The sequence below is a fragment of the Lampetra planeri genome, chromosome 39 (assembly GCF_965212315.1).
Source record: "Lampetra planeri chromosome 39, kcLamPlan1.2.h2, whole genome shotgun sequence".
In the NCBI taxonomy this organism is placed as follows: Eukaryota; Metazoa; Chordata; class Hyperoartia; order Petromyzontiformes; family Petromyzontidae; genus Lampetra; species Lampetra planeri.
In genome coordinates, this window is record NC_136145.1 from 4070473 (window position 1) to 4090925 (window position 20453).

General features: G+C 44.8%; 1 protein-coding gene across 3 annotated transcripts; it reads left to right on the forward strand.

Moving 5' to 3' along the window:
• Window positions 1-6387: 6387 nt before the first annotated feature.
• COPS2 (COP9 signalosome subunit 2) lies at window positions 6388-19996 on the forward strand. 3 transcript variants are annotated; one of them, XM_078612640.1, is made up of 14 exons: window positions 6388-6487; window positions 9158-9271; window positions 10112-10189; window positions 11029-11154; window positions 11625-11735; window positions 12229-12306; window positions 13385-13559; window positions 14621-14694; window positions 15256-15360; window positions 15469-15521; window positions 16073-16170; window positions 17193-17275; window positions 17922-17980; window positions 18283-19996. In XM_078612640.1, exons 1-14 carry the CDS (start codon window positions 6434-6436, stop codon window positions 18425-18427), a joined length of 1353 nt encoding a protein of 450 aa, XP_078468766.1. In that variant the 5' UTR covers window positions 6388-6433; the 3' UTR covers window positions 18428-19996. The 3 variants fall into 3 exon arrangements, with proteins under 3 accessions (XP_078468766.1, XP_078468768.1, XP_078468767.1); XM_078612642.1 differs by having other exon boundaries at window positions 11646-11735; XM_078612641.1 differs by having other exon boundaries at window positions 6402-6487; window positions 9161-9271.
• Window positions 19997-20453: the final 457 nt, after the last annotated feature.

The following is a 20453-nucleotide window of genomic DNA, read 5'->3' on the forward strand; positions in this document are numbered from 1 at the left end:
AAGAATATGATTCCTTGCAGTCACGAAAGCTTCAAATCTAGAATTAATGTAGAGTGGAGTTTGCCTGGTGCCAGGATGTAGAGTGGAGTTTGCCTGGTGCCAGGATGTAGAGTGGAGTTTGCCTGGTGCCAGGATGTAGAGTGGAGTTTGTCTGGTGCCAGGATGTAGAGTGGAGTTTGTCTGGTGCCAGGATGTAGAGTGGAGTTTGTCTGGTGCCAGGATGTAGAGTGGAGTTTGTCTGGTGCCAGGATGTAGAGTGGAGTTTGTCTGGTGCCAGGATGTAGAGTGGAGTTTGTCTGGTGCCAGGATGTAGAGTGGAGTTTGTCTGGTGCCAGGATGTAGAGTGGAGTTTGTCTGGTGCCAGGATGTAGAGTGGAGTTTGTCTGGTGCCAGGATGTAGAGTGGAGTTTGTCTGGTGCCAGGATGTAGAGTGGAGTTTGTCTGGTGCCAGGATGTAGAGTGGAGTTTGTCTGGTGCCAGGATGTAGAGTGGAGTTTGTCTGGTGCCAGGATGTAGAGTGGAGTTTGTCTGGTGCCAGGATGTAGAGTGGAGTTTGTCTGGTGCCAGGATGTAGAGTGGAGTTTGTCTGGTGCCAGGATGTAGAGTGGAGTTTGTCTGGTGCCAGGATGTAGAGTGGAGTTTGTCTGGTGCCAGGATGTAGAGTGGAGTTTGTCTGGTGCCAGGATGTAGAGTGGAGTTTGTCTGGTGCCAGGATGTAGAGTGGAGTTTGTCTGGTGCCAGGATGTAGAGTGGAGTTTGTCTGGTGCCAGGATGTAGTGTGGAGTTTGTCTGGTGCCAGGATGTAGAGTGGAGTTTGTCTGGTGCCAGGATGTAGAGTGGAGTTTGTCTGGTGCCAGGATGTTGAGTGGAGTTTGTGTGGTTTATAGCAATACAGTATATAATGTAATGGTGGGTTTGTCTATGGCAGTATATAGTACGGTGTAGACTCGTGTGATGTAAGAGAATAAAGTTTAGATGGAAGCATATTATATTTTTTACGATGTAGAATTGTAATGTATTACTTACTGTTAGTAACTCAGCTTATTGTAGAGTATATTTAGTATACTGATGATACTATGTAGTTTATACTTTAGTTGTTTACGTGGTGGTTTTAGTTACTGCAGCTACATACTATTAACACTCCTTCCCTTTATTAATGCTACCCCTATCCCCTCATTTGGATGCTGCTAATCCTGCATAATGCACGGGCATAAGTAGTACTAATCACATTCCTGCATTTCCCATATCCCCTCCCTTTGATGCTGCTAATCCTGCATAATGCACGGGCATAAGTAGTACTAATCACATACCTGCATTTCCCATATCCCCTCCCTTTGATGCTGCTAATCCTGCATAATGCACGGGCATAAGTAGTACTAATCACATACCTGCATTTCCCATAAATATGCTCAATTCCTCTTGATATGCAAATTCTTTTGTCAAGGCCCCCTTTCCCCCCCTTCCAACCCAGATTAAATATACGCTCCAAGCATGGTGCTGTTTCATTCAGACGCTGTCTCCCCGACAGACCTGGTCTTCACCTGAGGACGGCTGCTCGCGTTGTGGCCGAAACGTCGTGAGAATTATTTAATGTTATATTTTATTATTTCCATTCTACGTGACTTTACCTAAAGAACCAAGAAGACGCTTTATTCATATAGAATACTCTCAAATCGGGCGTTTAGGCTGTCGACGACACCGTCCTCCATAACCTCCTCGTCCCAGTCGTCTTGGTCGATGGCGATCTCATCAACAACCTGATCAAGTTCGTCATTGCCATCATCCTTGGACGGACGACAGGCAATAAGATCCTGCGCCGCTCCAGCCCAGTTAGACGTAACCTTCAGGCAGCCGGCCGTGATCCATGAGTGCAAGCACATGGACTTTATGAAGAGCGTCGTTGACAGCGACTGGTGAACGCATGTGAACTCCCGTCCGGCTCCGCTATTCGCACGTTCACAGGGAGTTGACGTAGCCGGCGCTCCCAAGTAGTCGCAGGCCATCTTGTAGTGGGCGGGGAGCAGCTCTTTGCGGAGAAACCACCACTGCATTACGTCAATGAAGGCGCTGGCGGTCGTGACGCCCATGCTCAGAAAACGATCGACTTCATCGCCGTCGTCTATGGAGTTGCCGACGTTGGGGAACAGGGTGCTGAACAGCGACCGCTCCTCCATATGGGCAGCAACTGCCGTCGGCGAGATCGTGAGCACGTCCGAGTAGCGATGCTGCAGGACAGAATGGATTGTGGCCTTCAGTGTAGCAAGCTCGTCTTGGTCTGTCGTTTTCGGCAGCTGTGGATTCAAGTAAAATGCCACAATGGCGGGTTCCTGAACCAGTAGGTGGCGGTACCGCACCAGTTCGGCCTTCATCCCTGTCGCAGTCAAGGGCTCATCGATCGCTCTAAGGGAGGCTTCACCGTGATCGCAATGACGGACGAGGTGCTCCATCGTCACCGGCACGAGATCCAATGTCGAATTGTGGTCCGCCGACAACGAGGCCATGACCTGGCGCGGCATTCGCAGGAATGCTGTCACGCCCTCGATGTTTGCCCACTGCAGTTCAGATAAAGCACCGACACCAATCACATCCTGGAAGCGCGCCATGATGATGTCCAATGGGACACACTTCTTGATGGCGTCGTCGCCCATGTCAAATGTCGAATGCCACCTGGTCGGCGAGTCCTGGTGCGTCGGCTCCTTGCTGGCGAGCTTGGCGATCTCAGCCTCACGGCGGTACGACTGACGGACGACCTTGCTGCACCTGATATTGACGAGCGCCTTGCGCAGTTCGGCATTTGTTGACTTGATCAGTTTTAGAACTTGGACGACACCGATCTGGACGGAATGATCCGCACATCGAATATGGTGGCAAGCCCGCAACTGCTCATATCCGGCGTCCACGTTGACCAGGGCGAGCAACGTCTTGACAGCACTGTTCGCATCGGAGCCATTGTCGCTGGTGACAGCGAGCAGCTTGGTCGAGATATTGTGCCCGAGGCTTTGGAGGTGCTCAAACAGAGCGGCCCCAATGCGCTTGCTGACACCCCTTCCGGACTGCACATCGAGGATTGTCAGCAGAATGGATTTTGACGCACCAGATTTGCTGTCGATCCAGTGCACCGTGACCATCCAAAATCCCTTCAGGTTGCGGTTCGACCACCCGTCGATGGTGAGCGAGATGGCGACGTCCAGGTTGGAGAAGAACGCCCCGGCGATGGGCAGCATGATGGCGTGATGCTCGACAATCCTGCGAATGATGGTGCGGGTCGATGGGCCCTCGTATCCCTGCGTCAATGTGTTGACCAAGGTCTTGAACTTGTTGCTGCCGGCGGTTCGCAAAGAGATTGCACCTTGGATAACAAAATCCACCACTGCGTTCTCAAACTTTACCAGGAGGCGATCCGGGATTGCTGGCCGGCTCAGCGTTTGCTGTATTAGGCGGCTCGCCGACGCCGACGACCCGACCTCGCTGCCTGGGGTGAGCACATTGTGTTTCTTGAGGTGGGCTTTCCACCCCGACGTGTTCGTGTGGGTGGAAAACCACTTGCGGCAGTGCGTGCTGTGCATGCGGATCACCCTCCATCCAATCGTGTGTGTGCTCCCACGGGAACGCATACCGCTGCCTCTTTCGATTGCTGTTCGCAGCAACCCCAAAAAAGCCGTTGCTGGCATCCTCGTCCTCTAGTACCTCGACCTCAAGAACGTGGACCGTCTCCATGTGCTCCGCCATCACTTTAAAATGGAGGCCACGGACTGCGTCACTGCGCCACGGAACTTTTAGCGGTAAACAAGGTACTGTATTTACCGGGTAATTATTCGCCCTACCCTTACCCTACCGGGTAATTCTTCTGAGCTACCTTTACCCTACTCTTTACCATAACCCTTGGCATGTCGAAACCTTTACCCTTTACCTTTACCCTTTTACCCGGTAATAAAGGTAATTTACCTTACCTTGCCGAGGCCTACCAATCAGTGAGAGCAAATCAAACCTTTGTACCTATGCGTATTAGTAAATATAACCCTATATACCAATCAGTGAGAGCAAATCAAACCTTTATACCTATACGTATTAGTAAATATCTTACCTATATATATCAATCAGTGAGAGCAAATCAAACCTTAATGCCGTTCCGTACTAGTAAATAAGACCTTCGTCTTCATATTCTTTGGGTCTTTCAGGAAAGTCACGTCGATAGGTTCAAAGAAAATAACAAAAAAAAACTACGACATTTCGATCAAACACAAGCGATAGTCATCAGGAGGAAAAATAAAACCGTTGAAAAAAGAGGTGGTGAAAGCCGCTGAGGCAGACTGTTTTAAAGGTTTAAAGTGGGTGGAGCCCAAGGGTCATAAACGAAGTGGGCGGGGCTAGCGATCTAAATGTGATAAATTAGCATGTGAATGTAAGATCAGAGAGCAGCCTTCACGAGGGCGTGGAGGTGGCTATGTAAATGTGAGAGATTAGAATGTGAATGTAAGATCGGAGAGCGGCCTTCACGTGGGCGCGGAGGTGGCTATGTAAATGTGAGAGATTAGCATGTTGATGGGAGATCAGAGAGCGGCCTTCACGAGGGCGCGGAGGTGGCTATGTTAATGTGAGAGATTAGCATGTTGATGGGAGATCGCAGAGCAGCAACGTCAAGCTCGGCGAGTGAGGTGGCTGTGTTAGTGTGGGAAATTTAACATAGCATGGGAACATCACAGCCAGTTATGACTTAAACTGGTTGATAACGTCCTTCCAATGATTGCTCAGTTTATATCCATCTTCTCGATTGAAGCTGTGTCTGTGTCAGTAAATGTGGATGGCTTCATGAACGAATCTTTGTTGATTGCCAGTGGGTTTGCAAAGTACCTTCGTCTTAGAGAAATCAATTTCGTGTGAGCCCACGCGTTAAAACAATGATCAGCCACCGCCGAGGTATTGGTCCTACCGTGTATTAGATCTGCCTTATGTTCACGAACACGGTCCAAGACATGTCGCTTAGTTTCCCCAATGTAACTGCTGCTGCAGACACAGCTTATTTTGTAGACGCCGGGGTATTGCATGTCAGGGATCACATCCTTCACAGATGACATCAGATCACGAATTTTATGTATTGTGTTAAATCGAACCTGGATCTTGTGTTTGCTCATGATTTTGGAAATATGTTGGGTGACCCCTGCTATGTATGACAAGGTGATGGTTTTGATTCGGTCCTCAGATGGTTCTTTCCCAACGGTTGGGGTGATAGCTTTACGGATTGTGTAGTTTGAATATCCATTCATCTTGAGAGCTTGGTGTACATGTTCCAGTTCACTGGCTAGGTGGTGACAGTCGAAAATGCATCGAGCTCTATGGTGTAGAGTTTTGATGAGGGAATTCTTCTGGGAAGGATGGTGGTGGGAATCAGGTTTTAGAAATGCATCTGTATGGGTGGCTTTCCTGTGGAGACAGTGTCCCATTGAGTCATCTGGTCTCCTTTCGATTAAAACATCCAAAAATGGTAGCTTGCCATCCTTTTCTACCTCCATGGTGAATTTGATGGCTGGGTGTATGGAATTGATGTGATTGAGGAATTGGTTCAGAGCTGGTCAGCCATGTGGCCAGATGACGAACGTGTCATCTACGTATCTTTTCCACAAGGATAGACGTAGAGTGGATGCCTGGATGGCATCTGTCTCAAAATTTTCCATGAAAACATTGACTACAACTGGAGATAAGGGAGAACCCATTGGGGTATCTTCAACTTGTTTGTAGAAAGTTCCAAGTAAGTGTTGGTGAGGCAGTGTCTAACCAGGGCCGGTACATCAGCATTCACTTATTGTTAGACCAAGTCTTCAATGATTGCAATGGTGTCAGGCACAGGAACTTTGGTAAACAAAGAGACTACATCGAAATTAACGAGCAAATCACCTGGAGATAGTGAGATGTCCTTAATTAACGAAACCAAGTGAGCTGAGTTAAAAATGGTTGTAAGGTCTCAGACAGAAATCGGGCCAGTTTGTAGGTGGGTGAGTCAATGGTGGAGACGATCGGACGAAGGGGTGTACCCTCTTGATGGATTTTGGTAAGCCATACAATCTGGGTGGTCTAGCAGCAGAGGGTTTTAAGGAAAACCGCTTGGTTGGTTCGATTAAAGTTGTCGAATCGGTGATGATATTGTTGGTTTTCGTAACGAGGCTGTTGGTGGGATCTCTTTTAGTTTTGTATAACTACCATCATTAAGTAGGTCCTGAATTTTGTTACTGCATGTGCTTTTGTCCACGATGACTGTGTCATTGCCCTTAATCGGCTGAGAGAATGACGATATCATCTCTCTTTTTTTTAATTGGGGGGAAAACTTCTTCCTTTTCCGAAACAGCAAATACAATCTCGCGTACCAATCCGCGCTATGAAATATAACTGGGCAATGCCCTAAGCGCGCTGGGAAATGTAACGTCACCCGACCGCCGTCATGTCGGACGTAGAGGACGACTTCATGTGTGACGACGAGGAAGATTACGACTTGGTGAGTCGTGGCACGCGAGCTGGGGGCGAACACGGCTAAGACGCATGCGACTAACTAGTTAGCCGAAGCGACTAACGATCTCGAGGGTCTGTGTTCTTCAAAGCGAGCGAATTGTAACGATTTAATCTCATCGCGTGGAGGGCGACAGGGGCCTGGCCTAGTGCGGCCTAGGCCATAGGCATGAATGTTCTTATTTCTGAAGCTTTCGTGACTGCAATGATTCATACTCTTAGTTTTTTTTCGGTAAAGTTACGTAGGTAAAAAATAAATACTAAAAATAAATAATAATCAAAAGAATAGGAATAATAATAGAAATAAAATAATAAATCGGTGATTTCTTATTTTATTTCTATTATTATTGCTATAATTTTTATTATTATTAATGAATGTTCTTAGTTTAACGCGTTAGCAGCAGCAGCAGTAGTAGTAAGTAGTTGGAGATTTTCGCAACTAATATCCTTCATAGAGTTGTTTTGTCACGATGTTATTACTGGCAAATGTTCGTACTCAATATTGTAACATGTTTGTGGATTTGCTCTCTAACACACAGGCGGTGTCGTTGCTGTATTGGTAACGAATTGGCCACGTTCTGTTTACGTGACAACCCTCTCACTAATTGGCTGTGTCGGGTGGTGGTGGTGGGTTTAACGACACATTAATATATTGACGCAAAAAAACTCGTGGATGGAGGAGGTTGTCACTTGGTATGATGGGAGGTGGGGGAGCGTTTCGAATGTGCGCTTAGTTGGCCCAATTAAATATAATTAATGACACGATTCGGGCAGTTGTTTGAGATCAATTAAAGTCGCGTTTGTGGAATTGTTTAGTTAGGTTTAGACGTTTAGTGGTTGAGTTTTTTTTGGCGGTGGCAATGCGGGTTGCGCCGTTTGTCCCGATTCGTAATCGATAATCGATTACTTTTCAATGCTTTTATAAATAATAATAGTGTAATACCGTCATCTAATTGGGTGACGGAGAGAGAGCTTGACTCGCAGTGCTGTTAGTATCTCGAAAGCTAAGCAGATATTGAGCCTGGATAGTGCTTGGGGGGCCGTCCATAAATGACGTCACGTACCTGGGGGGGTCAGACATTTGTGACGATGTGTGACGAGGGGGGGGGAGAAATGTGACGTTACATCAAAATGCACAACTTTAAATAAATATAGAAATGTTATAACAACACTCCTACAACATCAGAGTGCAGCACCACATTAAATACGCACTGCAATGACAATAGTTTAAATCGATTTGAAGCATGTTTTATTTTCAAAATGGAAATATGGTTTTGGGGGGGGGGGGGGCAGATTTTTGTGACGTCATATTTGAGGGGGGTCTGACTTTTTGTGACGCTGTGTGACGAGGGGGGGGTCAAAAATCGTCCGAAATCGCGTGACGTCATTTATGGACGGCCCCTTAGCCGCACTTGAAGAGCATGGCCAAGTATGGTCAGATAACTCCCACGGCAAGACACGGTGTGCAGAGGAGGCCCTCATCCAGCAGTGGATTGACAAAAGGCTCTGAACCTGTGGATGATAATGACAATGACGATCGCAAAACCTCACTGTTGCATTATTAAATACGTATTTTGTGTGTATGTATGTTGAACTTTTTATTTCGCACCGTACGTAGTCATCCGCGCTAATCGGAGGTGCGGTGGAAGGACAACGAACTAAACACAAAAAGCAGTTATAAAGACATGAGTTTTCAATCTAGATTTGAAAGTGGATCGCTCCAGTGGCTTCCTAATGTATGTGAGAGACTGAGAGGAAAACGAAAGTTCCTTCCGAAACACACATTACAACTGAAAATACATCCAAACGCTGAACTCTAATGAAAAGTCTCGATACTTTGTGAGGCTTTTCTTGATGAATATGACATTCCAGTAATCGTAAGCATGGGGACACTTTCGTATTGCTGTATTGCACCAAGTGTCACAGCTCTCCACATCCCCAAGGATCATAATTTTATTTACAGATGCAAGTCATGGCAATACAATTTATGTGCAATTTAACAGGTAAAGCTAAATTGAGTGTCAGGACTTGCAATGGCATGGTTGGCTAATTTCACGGCATGCTTGGTCAGAGCACATGGAAGCACCACACTCGAGACTGATGCGGTGTTGCAAATTCCTTGAAGTTGAAAGTTGCCAAAACTAACCTCAAAAGATCACTAAATGCTATGCCACTATATAGACTTAAAGTTTAATTTTTTTTGGCAATCCACAATTTAACATGTGTTAAACATAACAAGCTGATACAGAATTCCTAATCCATATCTGGAATAATGTCAGTGCACAATTTACCAAGTATTAGACAGAGTAAACTTATATATGATACTTAAACCATATCTGTATTCATACTCTTTGTTTTTTTCGGTAAAGTCACGTTGGTAATTTTTTTAAAATAAATTAAATCACGACGTTTCGGGTGCAACACAAGCATCCTTCTTCAGGTGGGGACAACTTAGTGAAAGCACACTGCTTAAGTGTGTGACTTAAAATCTAGAACCATATCTGGAATTTATCGTACATTTGCATAACGTCATCATCCCAGAAAGTCTCTAAATTTGTCGCTAAAACAAAATGATTTCACTAGTAATGCCCAAAAGGTTGCTGGCTTTGGTGACAAAATCGCTAAGTTGGCCACACTGTTATGATGTGTATCCCACTAGGAGTATTCGGAGGACAGCAACTCGGAACCAAACGTTGACCTAGAGAACCAGTACTACAACTCCAAGGCTCTCAAGGAGGATGATCCCCATGCGGCACTCGCCAGCTTCCAGAAGGTACGACAATTTTATGTATACGTCTAAAGTGTGACCACAGATAATGATCATTCTGCAGTCACAGGAAAATATCTGGTTCCTGGCTGTCTGTCATTTCAGTCGGAATGTACTTTTTGGTTCCAGCCTTGCTCCAATCCAGACTTCAGTTTATTGAGGTGGCTTTGGGGAGCAGTGATTTGGCACCAATGATATTCCGGTTGAATTCAGGGTTTTTCCCGCCTGTGATTTAAACCGGTTTCTCAAGTGTTGTACATTGATAGCATCAACACAATCACATGCAAGAATGAAGTAACTTTGCATTTGGTTTTAACTTAATTTCGTGTATTTTCAACTATGAGCAATTAAAAATGTTCAGTTTGCCATACAGTGAACACCGCTATAGCAGTGCATGTGATAAGATGGCATTTTAAGGGATCTCAATTATAGTACGAAAGTTCCATGATAGACTGGATTCCTCCAGTCTAAATAACGATTCTGATTCTCACATGTCTTCGTCTCATAACAACGTGCTGTCGATACCACAATTGGAATATATTTAAGAAAAAGGCAAAAAAAGAGACTTGGGCAGCTGGTGCATGCGGTACCATGTGTAGAGTCTTGGCTAAGCCAGGTTCCATTTGTAGAATATTCACCCTGGATCTTTTCTGCATTTCAGAAAAAAATTAGATCCCCTTGTGGTGTGCCAGTCATGATGTAGTAGGGCATGTGGTATGCTCTCCTCAACATCACTTCTTAATGTTAGCCTTAAGTGTCCGCTAACAGCACGTGGTCTAGCAGTGTAAACACGTCTTTCATGGGAAACAAGTAACTTTTATTATACGTGTCGTTGTGCTTGCTTAGGTGTTGGACCTGGAGGGAGAGAAGGGAGAGTGGGGATTCAAGGCTCTCAAACAAATGATCAAGATAAATTTCAAGCTGGTGAGTCTTGACAATATTTAAAACATACACTTGTCAGGTGGCTGGGTGGCTTGGAGATTAGGGGCTAGAGTACAGAATTACCTTCATAACATAATTACGTAATTATGCTAATACCAATAATTAATATGAACATAAACATATTTGCCTCAGCCACAGACTGGCTGAGGTGCACAGATGGAATCATTGATCATCACAGAGTTATGATGTCATGCTGGACATGTTGCATAGGTGGATTTTATGGTGACCATTTTGCATGGGGGTTGTCTTCCTGACGGTTGATTCATTGGCGAAGTTGTAATTATGATATAATCTGTCGCAACCGCTCTTACGTTGTGTGAGGTAACAACTTATGATCCGTTTTTCCTCCTGCTATGTAGGATATACTACATTTGTAGCCTGCTGGACAAATGACTTATCTTAGGAGCATTTTCTGTACTCAAGCCCTAGCATGCTGACCTGGGCTCAGCCCAGTCACCAATGACTACACAAAAAACGCCACACTAAAGGAGGTTTTGCACTTAATTTGGTCGTCACGCGACGGACATTGCTGTTGGTGGCAGGGCTGGTGGGAAGGTGCTGCCCCCTACTGTGTGGATCAGAGGTCACTTGAAGGCATCTCAGAGGTAGCTCTCTGATATTTGCTTCTGTGGGCCACTCTCAACACGAAGGGTTGCACTGCTCCGTGATAGATTGGAATGGTTATTTTGTCTCGTGACATGATGCTGATATCACCATAGGGAATAACATTTGGTTGAAAGATTAAGCCCTTTTTTTTTTAAAGTACGTTTCATTTTAAAAATCAACGCGTTCTCTTCGGCACGGCTACCCCCCACCATCAGGGAAACTACGCTGAGATGATGAACAGATACAAGCAGCTGCTCACCTACATCAAGAGCGCCGTAACGCGCAACTACTCAGAGAAGTCTATTAACTCCATCCTGGACTACATCTCAACTTCCAAGCAGGTGAGAGATTCCAGGTTGTAGTGCATCACTATTGCAATTTTTTTTCCACATACAACCCTGACTGTTAATGAGCTTGAGTGGTTGGTTGATCAACTTCTCGTGATTTGGCGAAGCATTCGCGTGCATAGGCTCTCGGTTCGAGCACAGCGGCTGCCATGGGTAATACTGCGGGTGTATTTTGTTATTTACCTTAAGATGCACCACACAGTCTGCTTGAAAGTGGTTGTTGAAAATCTCGTGACATTTTACGAATAGGAAGGAACCATTTTCTTTCTGTTCATGGTCAAAATGTATCACGTTTAAAATGATTCAAATTACCAAATTGAAAACTACGTAGCAATCTCAACCCCGTATTGTGACACTATTGCTGATGATACTTGTCTTTGAAACACATCACCTTCGTGATAACCTTGTGATATAAGAATGGTCTGAAATCCAATTGTACTAATGATTTGATTTGCTTGATGAAGAGAAACTCATCGCCTCTGCAGATGGAGCTGCTCCAGGATTTTTATGAGACGACACTGGAGGCACTAAAGGATGCCAAGAATGACCGCCTCTGGTTCAAGACCAATACAAAGGTGACTACAGTCACGAGGCTCCTCTAATGAATGGAACCAGCAAGCTGTCACTCCTGTTACGTCCGTGTAATGGATTCATCCTGTAGCAAAATCACCAACAATGTGCCCAATCTTGGCATATCTATGAGGCTAAGCAGATGTGAGCTTGGATAGAACTTTGATTGGTGACTGCCATAGACAAACAGGCTGTCACAGGGCTGCAGTGCAGAAAAATCCGTTGCTGTTCTTTACTTCTATGCTTCCACGCCTGTGCTCCCAACCTTTAGCAACCCCCACTGACCAGCGTGAAGTTTGTTAAAATGAACCGCATGCTATAAAGGAAGCCATCATCCAGCAATGGATTGGAAAATGGCTGTTCATTTACAGCTATTATGATGCGCTATTAAATAGTGTACAGCTCGCTACAGCCCTGGTACGTGGCTGATTGTTCAGCTGTGTCGTCATTTATCAGTGAAATTAAAGCCACGGCTGTCTCCCCTCTTGTCTCTCGCAGCTGGGAAAGCTGTACTTTGACCGAGAGGAGTACGGAAAGCTGCAGAAGATCCTGCGGCAGCTGCACCAGTCCTGCCAGGTACACCAACACAGCACAGCAAGGCGCGCTTTTGCCCCTGCATTAATATTTACAACCCAAAACACAAATAGATGTTATCTTATTGATATTAACCTATACAGAATGTAATGATTCATCAGTGTATTTTAAGTCCGTGATACACGCATTGAATCGTACATGCAAGAATCGGTTATTTTCAAATCGTGCAAATGTATTCTTTATGCTAATGGTCAGAACCGATGAGACAAACACAGATTTTATAAATGAGACAATACAGATGAGACATATAGGGTGGACATAACATAGCAGGTAGTACAGATGAGACGTTATAAACTGGACAGTGTAGACGGAACACAATAGCGCACAATTAAGACGGACAACAAAGAAGATGGACTCTATACAGAGTGTCAACTAGGCAGTATGAGCTGGAGAGCAACAATTGATTCTGAAATTGAATAATGACTCGGTAGCCTGACAATTTACCGGGGAGATAATTTGAGACTTTCTTAGTACCAAGGATGTGTCTGGCTCTCATTTAGGATAAAAAAAAAATTTTAAAGTTTCGGTCTGGTGCATCATTCGAGAGTCTTAAGAATTGTTGGGTCAACATCGCTCAAAATGTCAATACAGCATCAATGCAAGGACCAGTAAAGAACACTATGATGTAGGTTGGATTGCCCTGTGTGCCAAACACCCACATGCAGAGCTCTGCGTTGGCCAGTAGGAGATCACAGGAGGTGTGTACGCATGGCATGTCACTTCATTGCATTGGCCGAACATGCTTTTCTATTTAACGCTGTATATTTTTATCACAGCTTTTGTGCAATGCTTCGATTAATTTGACCATTTTTTTTAATCGGGGTAAATCCCTAATAGCAACACAACTTGTTACCATAAAATATTTCATATTGGATATTTTTTACGAGAACTATTGTGACCTTCCACTAGATACAGATGGGCAGAACTGACGCATTAATGCTGTCAACCTGAGTTGAAAAGTGAAAAAAAAGGAATTAGCTGAACACGGTTGTGCAGGAAAGTCTTGAGACTCAGCTGAGCTGATGGTGATCGGCGGTCGATGTTGTGTGCCTGTGTTCAGACTGACGAGGGTGAGGATGACCTCAAGAAGGGTACGCAGTTGCTGGAGATCTACGCGCTAGAGATCCAGATGTACACGGCGCAGAAGAACAACAAGAAGCTGAAGGCGTTGTACGAGCAGTCGCTGCACATCAAGTCAGCCATCCCACACCCGCTCATCATGGGTGTCATTCGCGGTGAGCGACCGCCCCCTCCCCTGGGCCACTCGCGGCCATGGTGGCACAGTTCAGAGGTGGTCTCTGCAGGCCACATTAACGCACGGTTCCGAAGTGGGCTGTATTTATCTTCTTGGTTCTTTCGGTAAAGTCACGTAGAAGGGAAATAATAAAATAATACAAATAACACATAATAAAATAATTCTCACGACGTTTCGGCCACAACGCAAGCAGCCGTCTTCAGGTGAAGAACAGGTTTGTCGGAAAGACTTGAGGACGGCTGCTTGCGTTGTGGCCGAAACGTCGTGAGAATTATTTTATTGTTTTATTTTTATTATTTTATTATTTCCCTTCTACGTGACTTTACCGAAAGAACCAAGAAGATGAATCCCTGCAGTCACAAAAGCTTTAAATCGAAATTTGGGCTGTATTTCTCACGTTAAGAGACATGTTGCCGAGGTGCCCTGTCGCAATAACGGAGTTTAGCGGTTTGTTCTGTGGACCACAGCACAATTCAGAATATCATTAAAAGCTACATTAACATAGTTCGTAAGTAGGATTGATGTGTCACATTAAGACATATCTGGAGTAGCCTATCTGTTAAAAAATAATACATCTCAGGTAAGCTCTTTAGTTATATTGTTGTCGTGGTTTTGCGCGGCAATCGTTATGTGCTGCTCTAGGTGTTATTGGTCTGACTGGTAGTGCATTTATAAATCCATGCTGCCACTCAGGCATAGAATGATTCTCTCCTCCCTACAAGTTAATTCAAGGAGTCAATGCTTTCTTGTCTGATTTGTTGTCTTGTATGTATTGTCTGTCTCAATTAATTTAACCATTAACCTAAATGTAACATTTTCATATAATTTGCACAAGTCGTAAATAATCGATTCTCACACGCACGACGCAATGTATACGTCACGAGCGTAATAATTTATTTTAATCGAAGAATGGTTACATTTACTCTGAACTACCATCGGGGTGAAACAGTCACTTATGGTATTATAATGAAGATGATGTTAATGATGTCGCTTGTGGTGGTGGTGGTGGTTGTGCTGTGCCCAATGTTGTGTGGAGTGCAGAGTGTGGAGGGAAGATGCACCTACGTGAGGGCGAGTTTGAGAAAGCGCATACGGACTTCTTTGAAGCCTTCAAGGTGCCACTTTATCCCCCCCCCCATGCCACTTGGCCACCTGTCATGAAAAATTCATCCATAGGAAAATGCGCTGCACTTCGATTGATTTTTTTTATAGAGAGGCGATAGATTTGATGGCAGGTCCTTGAGAGTGTGTGGTGTTTCACTAGAAAAAATAAAAAACCTGGTACTGACTTAATGGCATCAAGGATGTTTTTTTTTGCTTTTTAGTTTATCAAAGTCAACAGTTGCCTAACTGACCATGTTTCAGTGTATTTTTTTTTTACATTACATGGCACTACACTCTTAATTATAATTGACGCAAAATATAATTGAAGGTTAAATTCTTCAAAAGTAACTTGGCATTCATGTTTGCAAATTCCACAGTCATGGCATTTCAGTGTGGGGTACAGAATCTGTTCATGAAAAGAAGAACAAGCATCATTAGGACTTTTGCACTGTGTCAAATACAATGAAATGTGCCTACATTGCTCTCGCCATGGAATCGCCAATGTTTATTTTTCAACGAGTGCTTTCAGTTCCTCGACCTGCAACACTTGTTCCTTTTTTACACCCCCCTAGAACTACGACGAGTCTGGCAGCCCACGTCGAACCACCTGCCTGAAGTACCTGGTGCTCGCCAACATGCTCATGAAGTCAGGCATAAACCCCTTCGACTCGCAAGAGGTAAGCCCTCTCGTGCCTGCGGCAGTTGCACGTGCACCTCCGCGTTTACATGTCAACTACGAAGACCACGGGCCATGAGTGTTCACACGTGTTACTCTTGTCTCGCAGGCAAAGCCGTACAAGAATGACCCCGAGATTCTGGCCATGACCAACCTTGTGAGGTGAGTGGAAAGAGGTGGGGACCGGTCCTATGGCCTTGCCAAATTGTCCATTTCATTCACAAACTCAAGTGCATTTTACGTATCGATGCCAGTTGGGTAAAACTAAAAATCGATTAAGTTAAGCAATGATGATAAATTACCCTCATTTCTTAATGGACAGAATGCTAATTTAATTATATTTAGAACCATCACCTGATAATGAAGCCTCATCTCATCTTTAAAAGAAACAATTATAGAGCCCTTATCCCATCTAATACAGAACCGTTGTTTCACCCTACAGGACCTTCATACGATACAGAACCTTTGTCTCATTACAAAACCCTCACCTCATCTGATTGCAAGCACATTTCTCATCCCGTACGGAACGTTATGGTGGTTAAGTTAACTCTTGGCCCATTCTGCTGCTTAGTTATTGTTAGTTGTAACCCTGAAGCGACGTGATAAAACGCCGAGAGTGAAGCAGGCGGGACACATTATCCCTGCGGAGGTGTGGCGGTGGGTGGCTCAACACTGAGCGCGATGTTGTGTGGGCTGCGCCATCTCTTCCTCAGTGCGTACCAAAACAACGACATCAACGAGTTTGAGAAGATCCTCAAAACGAACCGTAGCAACATCATGGACGACCCTTTCATACGCGAGCACATTGAGGGTACGGGACTACCCTGGGGGTGTTAAGTGCTGGACTTGGAAGTGCCAGGCATGCATGCTGTAAACATTGTACTTGACCAGATTAAACCTTTTGTATTCTATTCAATAGATGTCAACCAGTGCACTTGATTGGGCTATAACAAGTCACTGGATTGATGACACCCATGCAATAGACTTGATTCACGTACGTCAGTTGACTACAACAATGTTACAAGATTTCGATTTAAAGCTTTCGTGACTGCTGGGATTCATCTTCTTGGTTCTTTCGGTAAAGTCACATAGAATGGAAATAATAAAATAATAAAAAATTAAACATAAAATAACTCGTGTTTTATTTTTATATTATGTTTTATTTTTATTGTTTTATTATTTCCATTCTACGTGACTTTACCGAAAGAACCAAGAAAATGTTACAAGACTAGATTAACAATGCTCTGGACTGGATGAGACTGTACATACACTGGATGAGGCTACTATAAAGCACTGAGTTAGGACCAAAGCAATTCATTAGGTTGGACTCTCACAATGTTCAACATCTTTGGCCATTGTTAACTGAACCTCGCTGGCCCTTTCCTAGCTTCTATCAGTTTAGAAAATAAACAAAAACCCACCTCAATTGGAACTTTCCCATAGTTTGTAATTTAAAGCGGCACTATTTTAGGGGGGGGGGGGAAATCACGAACATGACAGGGCATCGGTTCAGTGGCCTTAAAATGTTGCGCAAGCATGTGCGGTGCTGGTCTCACCACCACTCTCCCTTGTGCCGTGCCAGCCTAAGCGGATGCTACAGTTGCTACCGCTGAAGTGCACAGAACTGGGACGTATCTATGGCAAGAATAATATCTCGGTGCCAGACGAGGGAAGAACTACACGTAAATCCATTGTAATTGAGCGGTGCATTATTACGCACATGACAAAAACCAGGAGTTGTTGGCAGCCCTAGTGGACAACTGCTGAGCGAACCCTCCCTGTACTTTCTCAGTGGGGCTCACGTGTGGATGTGCTTTCGTTTTCGTCACACAGAGCTGCTGAGGAACATCCGCACGCAGGTGCTCATTAAGCTCATCATGCCGTACACGCGCATCCATATCCCCTTCATATCCAAGGTAAGCAAGCGACTGATCATAAAGCAGGGGTAGGGAACCTATGGTTCGTGACTTTATTTCATGTGGCTCGCACGCAAACGATATTTGAAAAACCAAGCTAGCAACACTGTTTACATTTAGAAACACTTGAGCACTGATTGGATTCATACTACTCGTGGATAATGTTGAAGTGTGCGTGATTGTGTTGCCAGTCAAATGAATTTGAAAATCTTATTTGGTCCTCAGTAATTCAGTAAGGAAATGATTTCCCACTCTTGTCTTAAAGCCTCGTCTAAATGCTTACTTTAGGTGGGTTATTGGTTAAATAAAGATCACCTCCAGACATTTATGACATATCAAGTAATATCTGAACCAGTTCTGGGCCACCCCCTTCACCAACCTGCTCTGATCAGAGTATTGACATGCTCAAACAAACCCCAATAACCAACACGGTGTGGAAGGCCTTCATTGACCAGTGGTTTTAAAAAGGGCTGTAAATGATACATTATTATTATTTACTGTACTTAAAAAAATCACATCTTCTGTAACATTAACAGTGGGAGAATGTAATCCAACGGAACCCATTAAAGCTGATGGCTTGGTTAAGAACAAATACATCACGAGTGATAGATTCTGAACGATGTTGTCTCTCCGCTTGGACTTGCAGGAACTGAATATTGACGTGAGTGACGTGGAGAGCCTCCTGGTGCAGTGCATCCTTGACAAGTGAGTGTTGCTCTCTCACCCACGTAGTTCTATCCCTGATCGCCGCCGTCCAAATTTCTCCTCCAAGGCTAGCTCCTAGAGCTAGTCAAAACCTCCTGCTGCTGCGAGCCATCAGGACCTCGTGTGAATTGGAGGCAAGCACTTGTACAGCATCTTGACACGTGGCCACATTAAGACGCTTAATTCTAATTCTACGCGCCGAGCGCGCGTGTACGAATGTGCGCGCGATGTTGATGGTTTATGTGTGTTAGTGTATCTACACCCATATGTGCACGACTGCGTTGCGCCTCTTCCACCCTCAGCACCATCAATGGCCGGATTGATCAGGTGAACCAGCTGCTGGAGCTTGACCACCAGAAGCGCGGCGGCGCTCGCTACGCTGCGCTGGACAAGTGGACCAACCAGCTCAGCTCGCTGCACCAGGCTATCGCCAGCAAGTTGGCATGACTGCCTGCCCACCCGCTTGCCCATATGTCTACTGGACCTATTTCCCCTGCAAGTTGGTCCTGAGATTAATGGCCCCTGCTTGGAGCGACAAGTTGCATCGCTTTCCTCGCCCAGCCTCGTCGCAATGCCTTGTTTTCATGTCCCGTGCCTGACGCATGAACTTGGAAAGACATCAAAAGAGAACAGGTGCCACTATTGGGGGGGCCCCTGTTACTCTCCTTGCCCACGGTTTTGTCTTTCGCATCCACCAATTGACTCTGGGACAAATTGATGCGTGCTTGTGGAGTTGCTGATGGTGTGAGATGCCGCGATGAGCTGGCTGGATGTCTGTTGATTGGTAGATGTGGAAAGCTGAGACGTGGGTACGCCTTGGTGTCAATATTGATACAGAGAAAAGGCTCATGCTGGGAGACACTGAGTACTTGCCAACTTCTAAGAGACGGGGTATGACCATGCGTTGCAAATTACTGAAGATTCAACATATCTTTAAACTCCAGTGTCTCTAACAATGCTTCTACCCTGGTTGCATTAATAATTTGGCACGTCAAAGTAAAGGTGGCAAATATAATTATTTTAATGATTTTCAGCGGTATTGAGGTGATGTGTCCAAGCCACATAATTGCTTTAATTCGTTTTCCACGCATATGATCGCATTATTGTGCGGGAACTCATGGCGATACACCTATGGTATGAAATGTATAACATGTCGGTGTCCACATATGTAACAAAACATTTAGCAAAGTACGGCAGTAATTTATAATGACCATTGACTTGTAAACTGTGAGTAGAGTGGTGGCATTGCATCAAACGCCGTGTTGGAATTACCAAAATGTATATGGGTGGCTCATGTCAGGATTCTTGAGAAGTTGGATCATTTTGTTGGGCATGCATACCCCTCTTACCGCTGTTGTAGATAAAAGTGTTTTGTAAAGTTTGCGGTCGCCTTGTTTATGTTTTCACAAGTTGGATGGTGGGGTCGGCGTGTTAGTGGTGTGGTTCTTGACAACACATTTCGTCACGTTTGATTAGGGTTCCCACCTGGCCCGGTGTACCCAGGATAACATTTTCTTTAGATAGATATCCTGGGAATATCTACGTCTTTCTGGGTTAATAAAAGTCTTGGCTTTTGTCAGTTGGCTAATAATACTCAAAGCAATACATGTCGTTCTTTCCTCTGAGTATTGTAAGATATTGTTCCAATGGCACATCTCAATTTGTTTTGTATACCTCGAAGGTGGTAACCCTAAATCAGCGTGCAATATCTGGTGAGCACGTGACGGCCGCCTTAACACCGTGTCCTGATTGGTGGAAAACTAGAAGTGGTCCATGTGAGACTAAAGGCCTGGTAAGGGATTGGCTGCAGGTTGTTGCGTTTGCAGCAGAATGTACTTGTACGTAGGTCAATGTTGGACTTGGACATTTGTTACTTAATGCCAGGCGGGAGCCCACTGAGGTGCAGATATTTTACTGTGGGGGGAGTCCTGGCAAAGATTATTTAATTGAGGCAGAAACCATAGCCCTGACCTGAATGCAGACTTTGTTACCCAATAAATCACATTTGTTAACGAGCAGGATTCTGTTGGATCACATTTTTTTATTATTAATATCGATTCTTAAGTTCAAGGATACACGCATGTAATATTTCTTCTCCTGGCCACCTCACCACACACGGTGGCGAGATGTTAACGACCTCGCCGTGTATGCAGGAAGTCGTGGATTTCATCTCAACCCTTGACGTCTGTTGTATATTTGGAGTGTGGATTTTTCTCCGGGTTCTCGGGTTTTCCCCCCTCCACATTTCGGATCAACTTTCGCTTAAAGACCATTTGGCTACCAGAAATGTCCACGTGACAAGCCACTTCGTTGAACTATCATTTGTGGCCAGGCCACTTTTGAAAAGAGAGCTATGTAGCCTTACATGGTAAAATAAAATAGTTTGTAAATGAGAGTATCCTAATCACTTCCGAGTTCAACTCGTGAAAGGGGTAAATACGTCGAAATAGTCGACCTGGCGTCCATCTTGCTC

Coding starts and splice junctions, on each gene's coding strand:
- COPS2 (XM_078612640.1), top strand. CDS start 6,434: ATGTCGGACGTAGAGGACGACTTCATGTGTGACGACGAGGAAGATTAC. Junction 11,736..12,228: donor GGTTCAAGACCAATACAAAG/GTGACTACAGTC, acceptor TGTCTCTCGCAG/CTGGGAAAGCTGTACTTTGA. Junction 15,522..16,072: donor GCCATGACCAACCTTGTGAG/GTGAGTGGAAAG, acceptor TCTCTTCCTCAG/TGCGTACCAAAACAACGACA.